The sequence below is a fragment of the Rhinolophus sinicus genome, chromosome 5 (assembly GCF_057876585.1).
Source record: "Rhinolophus sinicus isolate RSI-liver-muscle chromosome 5, RSI-T2T, whole genome shotgun sequence".
Classification (NCBI taxonomy): Eukaryota; Metazoa; Chordata; class Mammalia; order Chiroptera; family Rhinolophidae; genus Rhinolophus; species Rhinolophus sinicus.
In genome coordinates, this window is record NC_142505.1 from 34,230,312 (window position 1) to 34,244,270 (window position 13,959).

At 48.7% G+C, this 13,959-nt stretch overlaps 1 protein-coding gene and 1 long non-coding RNA gene across 5 annotated transcripts in view; one reads left to right on the top strand and one right to left on the bottom strand.

Moving 5' to 3' along the window:
- Positions 1-715: 715 nt before the first annotated feature.
- On the bottom strand, positions 716-9,011 carry LOC141567212 (uncharacterized). The gene is made up of 2 exons (XR_012489669.2): positions 8,876-9,011; positions 716-940 (listed from the first exon to the last, which is right to left on the bottom strand). It is a non-coding gene; the product is annotated as an uncharacterized LOC141567212 (long non-coding RNA).
- EPHB1 (EPH receptor B1) overlaps positions 8,439-13,959 on the top strand; it is a 418,394-nt gene continuing 412,873 nt past the window's right edge. For 2 of the 4 annotated variants that reach the window (XM_019748047.3, XM_074312877.2), the window contains exon 1: positions 8,439-8,866. In XM_019748047.3, the coding sequence (XP_019603606.1) occupies positions 8,809-8,866 (58 nt within the window). In that variant the 5' untranslated portion in view covers positions 8,439-8,808. The remainder of the gene's footprint in view (positions 8,867-13,959) is intronic. The other 2 variants (XM_019748058.3, XM_019748067.3) reach the window with 1 other exon arrangement.

Genomic DNA, 13,959 nt, shown 5'->3' on the forward strand with positions numbered 1-13,959 from the left:
AATTTACCTGCCATTTTCTCTTAATACTGTTTATCTTCCCCATTCCTTCTATTGTTTCTTCTTCAGTATTTAAAAAATGATAGCCTGCTTATTGCTTCAACCCATATTTCTCAATTTCTTTTAATGTTTTACATCTCTTAACTATAATGCAACACAGAAAAGTAAATTTTCTCAGATTTAACAGGGAGATCAGTAAACCTCTCCAAGTGTATTTAATCTCTTAAACCTATCTGTTTATTTTTTTAATTTCAATGTCTATTTAAAATTTTTCCTATTCTGTGTGGTTCTCTCTCAAATCCATCAATTTTTTAAAATTTGTCTTGTTATTTTAAATATTGATATTTAAAACTCTTTCTCTGGTAGTTCTACAACAATAGGGATCCAATCCTGTTTGTTTTGTCTGCTGAATTTCACTCATGGCAAATTGATTTGTGTGTTCTGAGATTTTGGATGGTGAGTTCATATTTGGCAGGGTTTATCTGTGGGAATCTTGTGGATGGTGTATCCTTCTCGCATTCCCTTTACCTATTCATTTACAACTAATTTTCTTCAATTGAGTTCTTGGCTTGGGAGATCTGAGATCTAGTAGTATAAATTTGAACTCTAAACCATCACCTGAGGCTCATGCGGATGTCCAAGAGAAGACCCAACCTGGAGCAGTGGTGACCAGGTTCTTGTCTCCACTCAAGAAAATAATTCAAGGGCGAGACAGATGCACAAAACCACAAAGTTTATTAAAGAAGTGTAGGTGAATTTGGAGGTCAAGTCAACCCGAGGAAATCTGGATCACAGGTTTTTATTCCTCCTGGGGGCAGGAGGTGGGGACATCCTATTGTTTTCTCCTCCCATTGGGTGGGACCGTCTGTTTCCAGCTTTCTCTTCCTTATTTGGTTCCTTCAGATCCATCATGGCGTCAGATGCATGCTGGGAGTCACAGTAACTGAAATTCAAATGACATAATGACATTATAATCACCTGGTCACGGATGCTGCCTCTGCCCAGCAAAACTGGTTCCTGTTTTTTTCTAGCTACAGGAGCCGGATACGGTTCCTTGTGAAACTGAAACAAATTAGGGAGGTGCTTCACTTTGTATCCTGGAGGGGGTTGGTTCCCTAGGTTACCTATCCTACCTCAAAACCTATATAAGTAAAGGCTTAGAATTTTCAGGGAGGGTTATTTTCTCTTATATCCTGAGTCCAGGTAGAGAGGTAAGTGTCCTTGTTCTTCTCTATGACTGTGGGTAAACTTTTTCTTAGTCCATTCTTTCAATGAAGGTGTTGCACTTTGAAGCCTCTGCTTATGCAGTGGTCTCAATTCCACGTTGCTGTCTTGCATTCATTCAAAGCCTAGTTTCCAATTGATGTACATTAAAATTCAAGCCATTACATTTCCCACCCAGTGACTAATTCCTGCCCACACTGAAGTGTAAGCTCCCACATTTACCATTCAGGATTTTATTAGGTTGGTGCAAAGTAATTGCAGTTTTTAACCTTTTAACCCACAATTACTTTTGCACCAACCTAATAGCACTTCTTTTTTTCTAGACTGTTGGGATACTTCTTATAGGCTCTGCAATATATTGAAAAGAAGCCATTTTACATATTATTGAGTTTTTTCTAGGTGCATTGCACAAGAATGTTGTAGGTCGCCCTATAATATTGCCACAAATAAAAGTTATTCTTTTATTATTTAATTATTTTCCCCTTTTAGGTACAATACGTAATGATATTATTTTTCAGCCAAGAATCTTTTAAATCCAGATTCAATTCATTCATATTTGTTATTGGAAATGACTTTTGTCGTTTCTTATAAATTCTTATTGTTTAAACAATAACTTCCTTTCATATTTTTTTTCCATTTTTTTTAAAACATAGGGGTTATATTTTGTTTTTATCTTTTCCAGTATTTTCAAAAGCATATGCACTTCTTTAAAGTATATTTGTGGAAAACTTTAACTATTTAAATTGGTTTTCAAGCCAACTTTAGCTATTTTAAACCAATTTCAGAATTTGTAAGATTCAAACATAAAAAGAAAAACTTCTGAATCTCTCCTATGTGGGCTAGGAATTTAACATAGCTTTGCTCTCCTTCCTTACATTCCTCTTCTCTTTGGTCTTAATATAATTTCAGCGATTAGACTTAGGTTTTTGTAATTAGAATTTTCGCATGTATATTCTTTACCGAGACTTCTTTTGACATTTTAATTTAACTTAAAAGCAGTCTGCAAACATTTAGACTTCTATTTTAATTGATTTTTGTTGCTTGCCACCAAACCACATCTCTTTGCCAATTGGAATATATTTTCAAATAATATTTTTCTAATCTGTTGCAACTTTTCTGAGATCTGAACATGTAACTGAAAATATCTGCTGCTTTCATCCTGCTGGAAATATATTTTTTGTATCACAAATTTTCCCTCATAAAACTCTATAGCTCTGGCTCCATTTTCTTTTGGAATTTAGTGTTATGAAGTTAATGGTATTTATTCTACTGTAGGTAATCTATTTTTCTATGTGTCTGTTCATGTGTGTCCTTGGATAGATATTAAGATTTCTTTAAAATATCTATATGGTTCAAAAACATTACCATGATGTGACTATCAGATCTTTATTCAGCTAAAAAAAGTTTTACTCTTTTATAGTTTTGCCCTTACTTTCATGGCATTTGTGCTGGTATATCTTTTAGGAACGCTAAACTTTTCTAGGAATGCTTTTGGGGACTCTTTCAGGTCTCCAGCCCCTTGCAAGCAACCAACACAATTTTATATACGTTGGTTCTCTATCTTCTGTCTTCTACATATTTTGTATTCTCTCTCAACGTTTTTCCTTTTCTGCCCATTTTGTATGTATTCTTGGAAATATTCTCCAGTTTGTCTTCCACGTAGTCCATTCGATGTTCAGCAGCAACCAATGTGCTTTTTCTTGCCACACCAATGTGGAGTTTAATTCTGACACTACATTTTTGCTTCCTTAAACCCTTCTCTTTGTCTCTTCCCTTCCCTCATTCTGTTGCCTTTTCTGCTTAACCTGTTTTCTCATAAGTACGTTTCTATTTCATGGAGTTTGTCTTCATGCACACCAAGAAGCTTCCTGAAAATATCTCTCGACTGTGTAGAGCATCATTTTCAAAGGGATGCTCCCCCACTGGATCGTGGAGGTGCTGTTCCTGCTCTTTATTCTGCAGGCTTCTAATTGGCCCCTGATCTGTCTTGACACCTCTTTACTCCTCCTTGAGAAGAGAGGGACTCATCAGTTCTTGCTGTTTTTTGCTCGGCAGGATTAGTGAGTTGGCCTTGGACCTCCATGTCTCTGCTCGCTTGATGGTTTAATCACCTTTTTAGACCTACACTGGAGGGCTAGCCAATGTTCAATTGCCAGTTGCCAACAGGCTTCATCTAGTTTATATCTGCTCTACTGAGGTGGCATCTTTCTGCAACCACCAACCCCTCTCTCTGGTGCTCTGATCTGATGTGTCACGGAAAAACTAGAAACAGCAGGCTGCACAACTCCCACAGTTATTATGGGGCTGCTCCAGCCTCTTGACCATTCTTCACCTCCAGAATGCATTGTGTCACAGCAGCCCATCCATCTGTCCAGTTGTCTTTCTCATTTTCAGGCTTTTCCTGGGTATAAGAAGACCTTGGAGAAGAGGGGAGGGTGACCAGGGGAAACTGTTCTTTGTTTGGATTAAAGCTAAGCAGGAATGGTGGCGGATATTTACTCCATTCTCTGGTTAGTAGAGATCCTGGCTGTCTGAATTAGGTATCGACAGAGAGGAAACTACAACATATCTTTCCTACCAATTTCTTTAAAACAGGTTCTCTTTATGGAAGAGAACTTGGCATATGTCATACATGTGCCTGCTAGGTTTTTCTCCATCCACCTTCATCTGTCTTATAAGTATTGTCAGTTCCTTCCACATCCTGACAATTAGGTTGTCTGTCAGTGTTCATTCACCTTGTTAGTATGAGTCTTCATATTTGTCTGTATTCTCTGAGGTATTTTCCTGAGAAATAAGGAGAGGCTTGTTGGAAGCTTCTAGCCAGAGGCCATTTTGTACAGAGTGTCCCACAATGCATTGCAATATCTATCTTCCTAGGGAGACCATGAGATCCTTAAAGAGTTGCAGACATCGCTGGGTCCCCAGCACCTTGCAGGCAAATGGCACAGAATTGCTGTCCAATTAGTGATGAAAGAACACAAGAGGGAAAGGAAGCTTTTTGTTATTTGTCTATCATGCGTTGTTAAACTGTTTTTAATGACTCATAAATGGTCCGACTGCCTCTCCAGAAAGAATTGATGAAAATGTGTCTTGCAGCTTATGAATCAAAGTAAAGATAGCTTGGGTCATGGAGTATATAACTAAACCTTTCATTTATGGGGTTAAGTAATATTTAAAAATAAAAAGATGGGATAAGGGAGCAACTGAAGATCTTCTCATATACAAGACACCCGTATAATCGTCTTCAGGATGGTTGTTATTTGTCTATGCTCTGTACTACTAAGTAGAATCAAGAGAATAGGCTGCAACGACAACAAAAAGGATGTAGGTTAGAGGAGAGCAGGAATTCTCAAATAGGATAGCTTCATAATGCACAGAATTAATAAGGGAAGTTGTGCAATTGCTTTCACTAGACAAGCTTTTCAACCTTTTAGACAAAAAACCATTTAGAGATGGGGGTAAACAGGTTGGCTGCCCCAAAACCTTCCTGCCAGAAGGGCCTTGGAGCCCTAGCAAAGGGGTCAAGTCTCCCTTGAGTTGCCTGAGAGCCCTCAGTGGCTGGATCGGAGGCAAGCATCTGCAGCTTTGAAGGAATGATTTAGTGACATCAAATAGCTGGGTGATTAATCAAGAAAACAAGTGAGCATTTGACATCAGAGAGAAAAAAAAATAGCCAAGGGGATGCTTTGGGGAAATTGGGCACCTAGGCTTAGAATCCTAAACCAATGGTGCTTTTAGGGATATTTACAAATCATAACCCATTGCAAGAGAAAAATCAATCTGCATAGCTAAATTAATAGTTAACTTGCTCAAGAAAACCCAATCCTCTAGGTTATTAGGGAAATTAACCAGAGCCCTAAACTGATGCTATCCTTACCTGAGCCATCAGCATGTAGAAGCCATCAGTGCTGTCTTCCTCACACCCTTCCCATCCCCACCCCAATCCAACCTTCTCCTCTAATCCCTCTTACTTTCCCCCTACCTTCTTCTCTTCTTGCCACAGAACCTTTCCTTCAAACAAAACCTGATATAGATATCCAGCACAACAAAAAGCTGCCAAACAGAGGGGAGGTCTGCAGCCCTGCCCCCTCACCACGCCCATACTTCTCCAGCTGGGTGTCCCCGGAGAAGGCCTCAGAGCACAGTTTTAAACTCGTAGGCCCAGAACAGTGACCCCCAAATCTCATTGTCCAGCAGAACCAATCACATTTGCAGGCAGGCCCACCTCATCCCTGCTGACTTAAATTCCCCAGGGGTGAGGCTAGGAATCAGAAAGTATTATTAAGCTGGCTATTCTTGTATAATTTGCCTGCACAGGTTGAGAGACCCTGGCCAGGTGTCCTTGGGACCCCTGTACTTTGGTCTCCCAGGAGTGATGTTTTGAAGCTGGATAATGTCAGTTTTGTCTTCAGCCAGGTCTGGAAGAGCCACTCAGTACCCACGCAAAGAGATGTAGCATGAGACTGTTAGAGGGACCCGATGACAGAGACGAAGGCTTCCTGGGGGAGGTGGCGTTTCGGTAGAAGTCAAGGACGGGAAATTCAATTTATTTCATTTCAGATTTGCATGTAAATGTCCAATGCAGTACATGCATGCAGAAGGTGCTTAATAAACAGAAGTCATTCCCCTCATGTCTAACTGCCTACAATCGCCCTTTAGCTGTTTCCTTGCTTTCTTCTCTAGTCCTTCTCACCACCTGACATATTATTGTGCCTTCACTGTCATCCTTGCCCGCTACACTGGAAGTTCCCTCGGAGCTGGCCTGTATCTAGAGTCCCCATGGCCTAGAGTAGCGCCTGCCTGGATCATAGTAGGCACTAAGCAAATATTTGCTGAGTAAGTGGGTGAGTGCATGACTAGCTGGATGCAAGGAAGAGAGGCTGGGTGTGGGTGTGGGGATGGCGAGGGAATCAAGCTGGCTTAGCAGCCCAGGCCCAGAGGGAGGCTGCACAGTCAGGGCTAAGAAGGCAGGTTCCAGGGAGCTTGTGGGGGAATCAGAATGCCACACCAGAGTGGTTGGTCTTTCTTCAGCAGACAGTGAGGAGCCACTAGCTTTCTGTGCTGGGAGGAGATAAGATCCAGCTTGGCTTGAGAAAGATTAGTTTGGCAGGAGTGCGGAAGGATTAGAAAGGGGAGGGGATGGAAGCTGGGTGACCATTCTGAGACTCCCCAGTTGTCCAGGGGAAGGTAGTGTAGGCTGAAACTGGGACAGGATCAAAGGATTGAGACAAGGGCATTTGGAGGAGGATGTAGCAGAGGGGGACTTTGCCCAGCATGCCTCTCAAAGACTGTGCTGTTGTGAAGGAGAGAAGAGTGGGACTCATCTAGCCAGCCATCATCTGCCTGTGAGCGGGTGCTGGAGGCAGAAGAGCAGGTGGAGCTACCAAGGAATTGTCCACGGACCGGGGAGCAGAGGTTTCAAGGATAGAGCTGATGGGAAACCTCTTTTCCGGTTCATGAGGGAACAGAGGGAACAGGAAGAAGTGGAAAAAACAGGGAGGAGAAGAACCAGGACCATGGAAACTGAGGCAAGAGCCCAGAAGACCTGCTGGTCACTTATGTTAGAAGGTGTTGAGGGTCCAGGAGGATAATGAGTAACTGGGAGTAAAGTGGGTCATTTCCAGGGTGATGGCTCCACAGGTGTTGGGACACAGTGGCTGGTGCATGGTGGGGCAGAGGACAGCTGGCAGGGCACTAAGGATGATGATGAGGGAGTGAGGCCAGTGGGATCTTCCCTTCAGGTGCTGAGGGCGGGATGGAGGGAGGGAGAGGGGAGGCAGCCTGAGTCCCAGTGGGGGAAGAAAAGCACTGCCAGGATGGGGGGAGTCTGGCTGTGACTGAGGGAGGGGGGGTGGTCCCAGGAAAGGAGAAACTAAACACTCGGGGTGGGAAACTGATTTAGCAAAGCCCAAAATGCAGGATGGGAGCAGGGGACGGGTCATTACATCTGCCCACTGTTAGCTCATTAACAACTCTGGGAAGGGCTTGGTGGGGAAGAGGCAGCTGCCTTTGAAGTTGGTGGTAAGGTCATCTAACGGGTCCTCCCTGACCCTGCAGGCCCAGACCATCATCAGGTCTGGAGTTGGGGTGATGGGGTGAAAACAGGTCTCCAGCATAACATTACAGCCTCAAGGCAGGTCCTTGCTCTCGAACACCCTGGCTATCTCCAGAGACAGGAAAAGAAGGTGGAGCTGACCCTGGGAGAATCCCTCCTACACTGAGATGCCCTGTCCCCCTGTTGCTGCCTGTGTAAGTCCTTCCACCCCATGCTCAAGGCCTCACTCGCAGTGTGGTGTGGTCCTCTGTGTGTCTCACCTCTGCTGCTGCCCCTATTGCATTCTTAGCTTTTCACAGCCGACTGTGTGACCACTGGTCTCTCCCACCACACTGGTCTTCTGGGGTCAGGGCCTTCTGTGGATGCTCACAGAATGCATTCAAAAGTGAAAACGAAACCTCAAGACAGCCAGAGCCTTCTGGAGGATGATTGCAGCATTTGGATCAGAAGCATTTCCAGTGCCCAGCACACACTGGAGCAGCAGTGTCTGAACCCAAAGACTCTCTGAACCTTATTCATTCATTCAACAAATGTATATATATATATATATATATATATATATATATATATATATATATATATATAAAATCATTTTCTCTATAGGCACTGGGGATTCTGTAGTGAACAAAACACACACGAATTCCAAGAATGGAGACCCCATTCTAGTAATGGGAGACCCACAACGAACAAAATTGATTAGTAACAACCACACCGTTAGAAGTTGGAGTGCTATGGATAGGAGGGACGGGGTATGTCACGGGATTGCACTAAATAGGGTAGTCAAGGTGAGTCTCTCTGAGAAGATGAAAGAAGACAAATTTGATTATTTAAAGCTCACCCAGTCTGGGTGGGCTATAAGTGTAAGGGCCTCAACCTGCTCCTTGGCTAGGCCCCCGACGTCCGGGGCGTGGGGAACGGGGGCAGGCCAGTGCGGTTCTCCTAGAGCACCGCGAGGGGGAGCCCGGACCCCTCCTAGCGCCTTCCGAGCCCTCCCGCACAGCCTAGCAAGCAAAAGTTTTTCTTAAACTAACAATGCCTGTGTGAGGAGGTGCTTGTGCCTGATTGGACGGGAGATTTTTGCAGGTTTGATTCCTTGATTGGACAGGAGGTGTTAGGGGTGGGGAGAGAGCTGATGGTGGGGGATCCCGCTCCCTCCCTCATCAGTCTGGCCGGCTCTGTCCTCTCGTAGGCTTCGCTGTAGCTCGCAATGTGACAGCAGGACGCACACGCACTCGCGCGCTCTCCTCAGCTAGCACTCCTTCGTCCTCTCTCTCACACACGCACGCACACACCCACCTCTCCCATAAACACACACACACACATGCACACCCACATCCACGCGCGCCCGCACCGCCCCACGCGCGCACACTACCGCCCACGCCCACGCTGCGCTCGGGGGAGTCCGGTCCCAGCTAGAGCGCGAAAGGATACGGAGAAGCCACCGGCGGGGAGCGCAGCGGCGCCCCGGGACGCGGCGCCCTCCCCGCGCTCCTGCCTTGGCTCCGGCTCGGCCTGGGGGCCGCCGGCCGGCAATGGCCCTGGATTGCCTGCTGCTGCTCCTCCTGGCATCCGCAGTGGCCGCGATGGAAGGTAACGTACCCTCCGCCGAGCAACTTGGTTGCTGACGGTTGTATCCGCGGGGCTTTTCTGGCTGCTTCGCATCGCCTGCATCCCGCGACCTGAGGGCAATGTTCCGGAGCCTCGGCAGGGGCCGAGCACTGTACTGGGGCGGCACCCATCAGCGCGCCCCCGGCTTGCTCGCGGAGTTCCTTGGCTCCTGCGCCCGGCGCTCCCTGGCAGCCCTGGTCTCCCGCAACCTCGGCTGGGAGAGCGCGGAGCCCGCTCGCTGCATTGCGGTGCAGGCTTCGTAGTTCCCGGCACAGCTGGGCGTTGGGAAAGGGGACGCCTCGGGCCATTTGGCCTCTGGAGTGCCGGTGCCTGTCCACTCCCTTCCAACCCCGGGCACGGTTGCGCTTAGGTGGCCGCGTGCCACTTCTCCTTTTCCTCAGCTTGGCGTCCACAGGCTCCAGGACTCTGGGCTGGGTAGGCTGGCACTATGCGCGGGGGGGCCGGGGAAGCTCTGCCCCGGTACCCCGAAAGTGGCCGCTGAAGGAAAGGGGCTGAGTTCACTGGCCGTACCCTCTGGGACAGCCGGGTGGTCCAGGACCCTGCAGGGCTTCATCCTTCCCGGGTCAGTCATGATGAAGCGGACACCTTTGTCACCTCTTGAGCCAGGAAACGGGGGTGGGGTGGGGGTGGGTCCTGCCGAAATGAGTCCAGCGTCTGTCTCCCCACCCTGAGAAGGGTGATTCGGAGGCAGAGAGCTGATGCGCAGCGATACCCCCCAGCCACATCAGCCTCGGCTGTGCCTCGGGCTGTGGAGAAAAGCGCGCTCCGTGGGCACCGCGCCGGGAGCGGCCGGACCACTCGCCCTTGGTGGCGGGCTGCGAATCCCTGTGGGAAATCCCTGCTCCGCTCCGCGCCCCCGCCCTTTCCCCCTCCCGTTCTCGCAGTGGAGCTGCCGCAGCAGCCCTCTCCTGGGAACGCGCCTTCGCCTTAGCGCCGAGTTGAGTTGCCGGCATGGAAGCAACTCTTGGAGGTGAGGCACCACCCCAGCCCCACATACGTCCCCACTTTCCGGTGCCCTACACTGGGTGGAACTCCGCGGGGCCTCACACCACCTTCCAAGCTGGGAGCTCGCTCCACTGGGATATCCCGTTCCTCGTCAAACTGTTACCGGTTGCCCAGTAGGAAAAAAAAGCCAACTGTGGTGCGGCGCCCAGAACCCCTCCGGAAAGCGCTGCCCTTCTCGATGCGAAGCCGGGCATGGGGACCCTGAGGTGGGGCTGAGATCCCCTCGCGTTGTAGTGAAGACCACCGTACCCTGCGTTCCTTCTGGTGGCCGCTCCGGGGGCGGGAGGGGGAGGGGCGGCGATTAATGCCTAGAAAGCCTCTCGCCTGCTTTTCCAAAGGCGGCTTTTTGTCTGCCCTCTGCCTCCCGCTGCCCTTCCGCCTGCTGGTCTGTGCGGAGGGGGTGCCTTTTGGAACGTGCAGGGACTAGAGTGATGTGGGGCGGGGATGCTTGGGTTTGACTTCTTGGGAGCAAGTGTGGGAGCAGTTGAAATATAACAAGCAAGGCGAGGTACACTTCCAAAGCCGGCAGGGCAGCCTGGGTGAGCGAGTATTTGCAGCAGGCGAGGCCACACCGTACTTACTATGAACGTGGGGGCTGCGAGTCCTGCCCACCGCTCTCCCCGCCTCTCAGAGGGCCAGGGGCTGGGCCTCCAAGAGCAGATCGGGGCCCACTTTGAGATCTTGGCCTTGGCATTGAGTCTCCATCGATGAAGGCGGGCACATGCCTGCCAACGAAATTGTTTGGAGAGCAAAGGTGTGGGAGCACACCACGCGCCTGGCGGAGCGCAGTTTCCTCCGGAGACTCCGCCAGAGCTCCCTGTCAGCTCGGCTGGCTGGTGCTGTGCGAAGCAGGGTGCCCTTGTGCCATGCCCAGCCCTGTACACAGGCCCTGTCACCCAGCTGTCTGAAGCAGCCCACATTGTGTGTGTGTGTGTGTGTGTGTGTGTGTGTGTGTGTAGGGGTGTATGGGGGGGAGGGGCTGTGGCCCTTTTCTTGGAGCAGCCTCAGAAACTTTGTCAGTAGCCTGGTAGGAAGGAGCCTATCTGGGCTGAAAATCTCTCTAGCAAGGGTTAAAAGAAACACCACATTCAGCAGAATATTAAAGCAGCCCCATGGTCCCTGCTCACTGCACAGGGATAGTACACACCATTCACTCCTTCCTTTCCTCGAATGAACACAGGCAGGTTCATTTTCTACTCTCCTCACACAGAGACGCCTTCCCGCCTGCCTGGCTGGGCTGGGACCAGCGTCATTCTGTTTGTGATGAATGAAGAATAATTATCAGAAAAGTGGATCAATGAGCTGCCTACACAGACAGCAGATCTTTCCCAAACTCTGCTGTGGCCAGTGGGTATCTCTCCTTGCTGGTTCGGCCACTTATATGTCTGTCTGTCTGTTTTCTTTCTTCTAGCGGTCTCTGGTGGAATCTCAGTGGGTTCTTGTCACTCAGGGCAAGCAGCTCTAAGACCAGCCAGGCCCTCAGCCCAGGCCAGGACAGCAACAAAGAGACAGCAGCAGCCATGGGCCAGGTGGAGATAAGTGGCCAGTGGCAGGCAGGACCCTATGAGACCCCACCTCACCACACCTGGGTGGAGGAAGGAGGGCAGGGGCTGGTTGACCTGGGGTGTGGGAAACTCAGAGTGAAGGAGAGAGCCCTGTGCTTCCTCTTCTGGCCCCTTCCCCGTTTCCAGCTGGTGGGGTGGCTCTGTCCTGTGGGGAGAGCGGTGGCACTGCAGGAAAAGGCTCTGTGAGGGCTTTGTAACTGTTTTCAGAGGGAGTAGGGCAGGCTGTGGAGGCAGGGATGCTGACATACTCTGGCCACAGAAGCAGACTCCGGACAAATAACAGCCTCTCAAGCCCTTGTCTTTTCACACTGTGTTCGAAAGCTTGTTGAGAATGGCCTGCCTCTCCCTGGGGAAGGAAGACAACTGCCTGCATTCTCTGACCTGCCCTTTGAGGCAAGGTTGGGAGACCTGGGCTTCTCCCCAGGTGCTTCTGCAGCAGCAGGGATGTATTGGGCTGGCAGCAGACACTCCTCCGTCAGGGGGGCCTCCCTGGATGAAGCATGTTGGCCCTTCCAGCAGGCAGCAATCCAGCATCACTGACAGGTAATAGCATCCTCCCAGCCCCACCTTCTGTGTCTACAAATGATCATATATCTGCAGGTGGCCTCAGTGACTGTACACTGGCTGACCCGAAACTCCGAGGAGATCTGCTCTTTGGTGTGGTCTAGGTGAAGTCCTGGGCTTGGCAGCCTTGAATGTGCACATGTGTTTCATTTGGTGGTAAATTTCCTAGGGCTTGGCAAATAGTAGGTTCTCAGTAGGCATTGCGGACCCAGGAACACACACCTGAGTTCCTGTACCACTTTGTGGCATAGCCCACGTCGAAATACAAAGACACTCAACCCCATTGTACAACGTTGTCTTCATCACATCATGGTGAAAAACCCTCCACCTTCGCCCACGTGTCTATAATAGGCTACCAGGCTGTTTCTGCATTTTTCTGTTAATATTTGTTTGCTGTGTGTACATCTGTGTTGGGTGTCCATGAGTGTGCCTGAGCCTGCAAGCAGTAGCAGGCGCCAAAGATTTACAAAACTGTCTGGGAGAGAAAAGGAAATTTGAGAACCTCCTCTCCATTATCTGATTTTATTTTCTGTGCATTGTGAAAAAGTTGCTATTACTCAGTGTTTGTAGAGGGACTCCCTCCAACGAGTGAGAGAATGCTGGTGAGGTAGGGCAATGCAGCTCAAGGCAGTGGCTTGAGACAATCTTGGTGATGTAAATAGCTGCAGAGGTTTGGACCAAGCCCCAGCCTGAAACCTTCTGGATTGGCAGAGCAGAGCTGCCAGAAGCTCCAGATGCCCAGGAGCGCGGGGGAGGACTTGCTGGGCCACACAGGATCCTGCCCCAGTTCCCGTTGCCTTTTTGTTGACCTGTGCAGGCCCAGACAGACCCGGATCTCAGAGGCCTGACCGTAGCCCATCCCAAGGATGGGTCCTAGTTACCAAGATATGCTTTGGGAAAAGCCAATAAGGCAGAGGCATTCTATGGCACCTTTTTATATTCTACCCATTAAGAAGTAAGCTTTCATAAAGCAAATTGGACTAAAGGGGAAGGGTGCTAGGGGATGCACGATAGGATCTAGTGTGTGACCCTCCCCCCATGTACTGGAAACTACTGATTCTGCAGTTGGTTGACTGAATTTCATGAACTCGGGCAGTGAAAGAGTTGCAGCGTCAGGACTGGTGTCTAGCTGTGCGGATGGGGTTGAAATCAACTAGTCTGGAGACAGATCATTGGACCATGAAGCCAGAGTTCTCTACCTGGCTTTTCGTCTCCCACGTCTCTCACTTGCGAAAATCACCAGTGCACCTGGGCCGTGTCTTTCTTTGTGCAGTGGCTCATGATGCTCACCTTTTCCAACCTTAGAAGTTGGACGAGAAACATACATTATGAGGATATACCTGTACTAGTTTAAAAATAAAGATGCAATTGAAGTCAAAGATACATTCATATTATTACATGTAAAACATTTAAAAAATCACAGCTAATTTCTACAAGTTCTTAGTAACACTCAAGTTCAAGAGCATAGTGTTTTTCCAGCATGGACATAAAAAAAAAACGGTGGAGGCAATTTTGAAAGGCAGAAGAGGGGTGACTACCATCTCAGAGAGTGGTTCTCAGGCTTCAGGAAACCTATATGTCACCTGGGTAATTTGCTCCCAAGTCCTGGACTCTAATTCCAAAGTTCAGCAGGTCTGAGTGGACCCTGAACATCTGCACCGTGGCCTCCCAGACAAAACTAATGTAGGTGCTTTCTGGAAATGCTGCCCTGGGGGAATAGTTCTAAACTGGGCTGCTGTTAGAAATCCTGGGCAGGTCTCGCCCCACTTCGCACTTACTGAGTCAGAATGGCCTGGGTACTTGCATTTTTAACAAAGGGCCCCAGTGATTCAGATGCAGAAGGCCTGGTACCAGTATAGTTGGGAATGACTAATACTAGCTAACACTTAACACTAGGTGCTGTTCTAGGTGCTTTACATA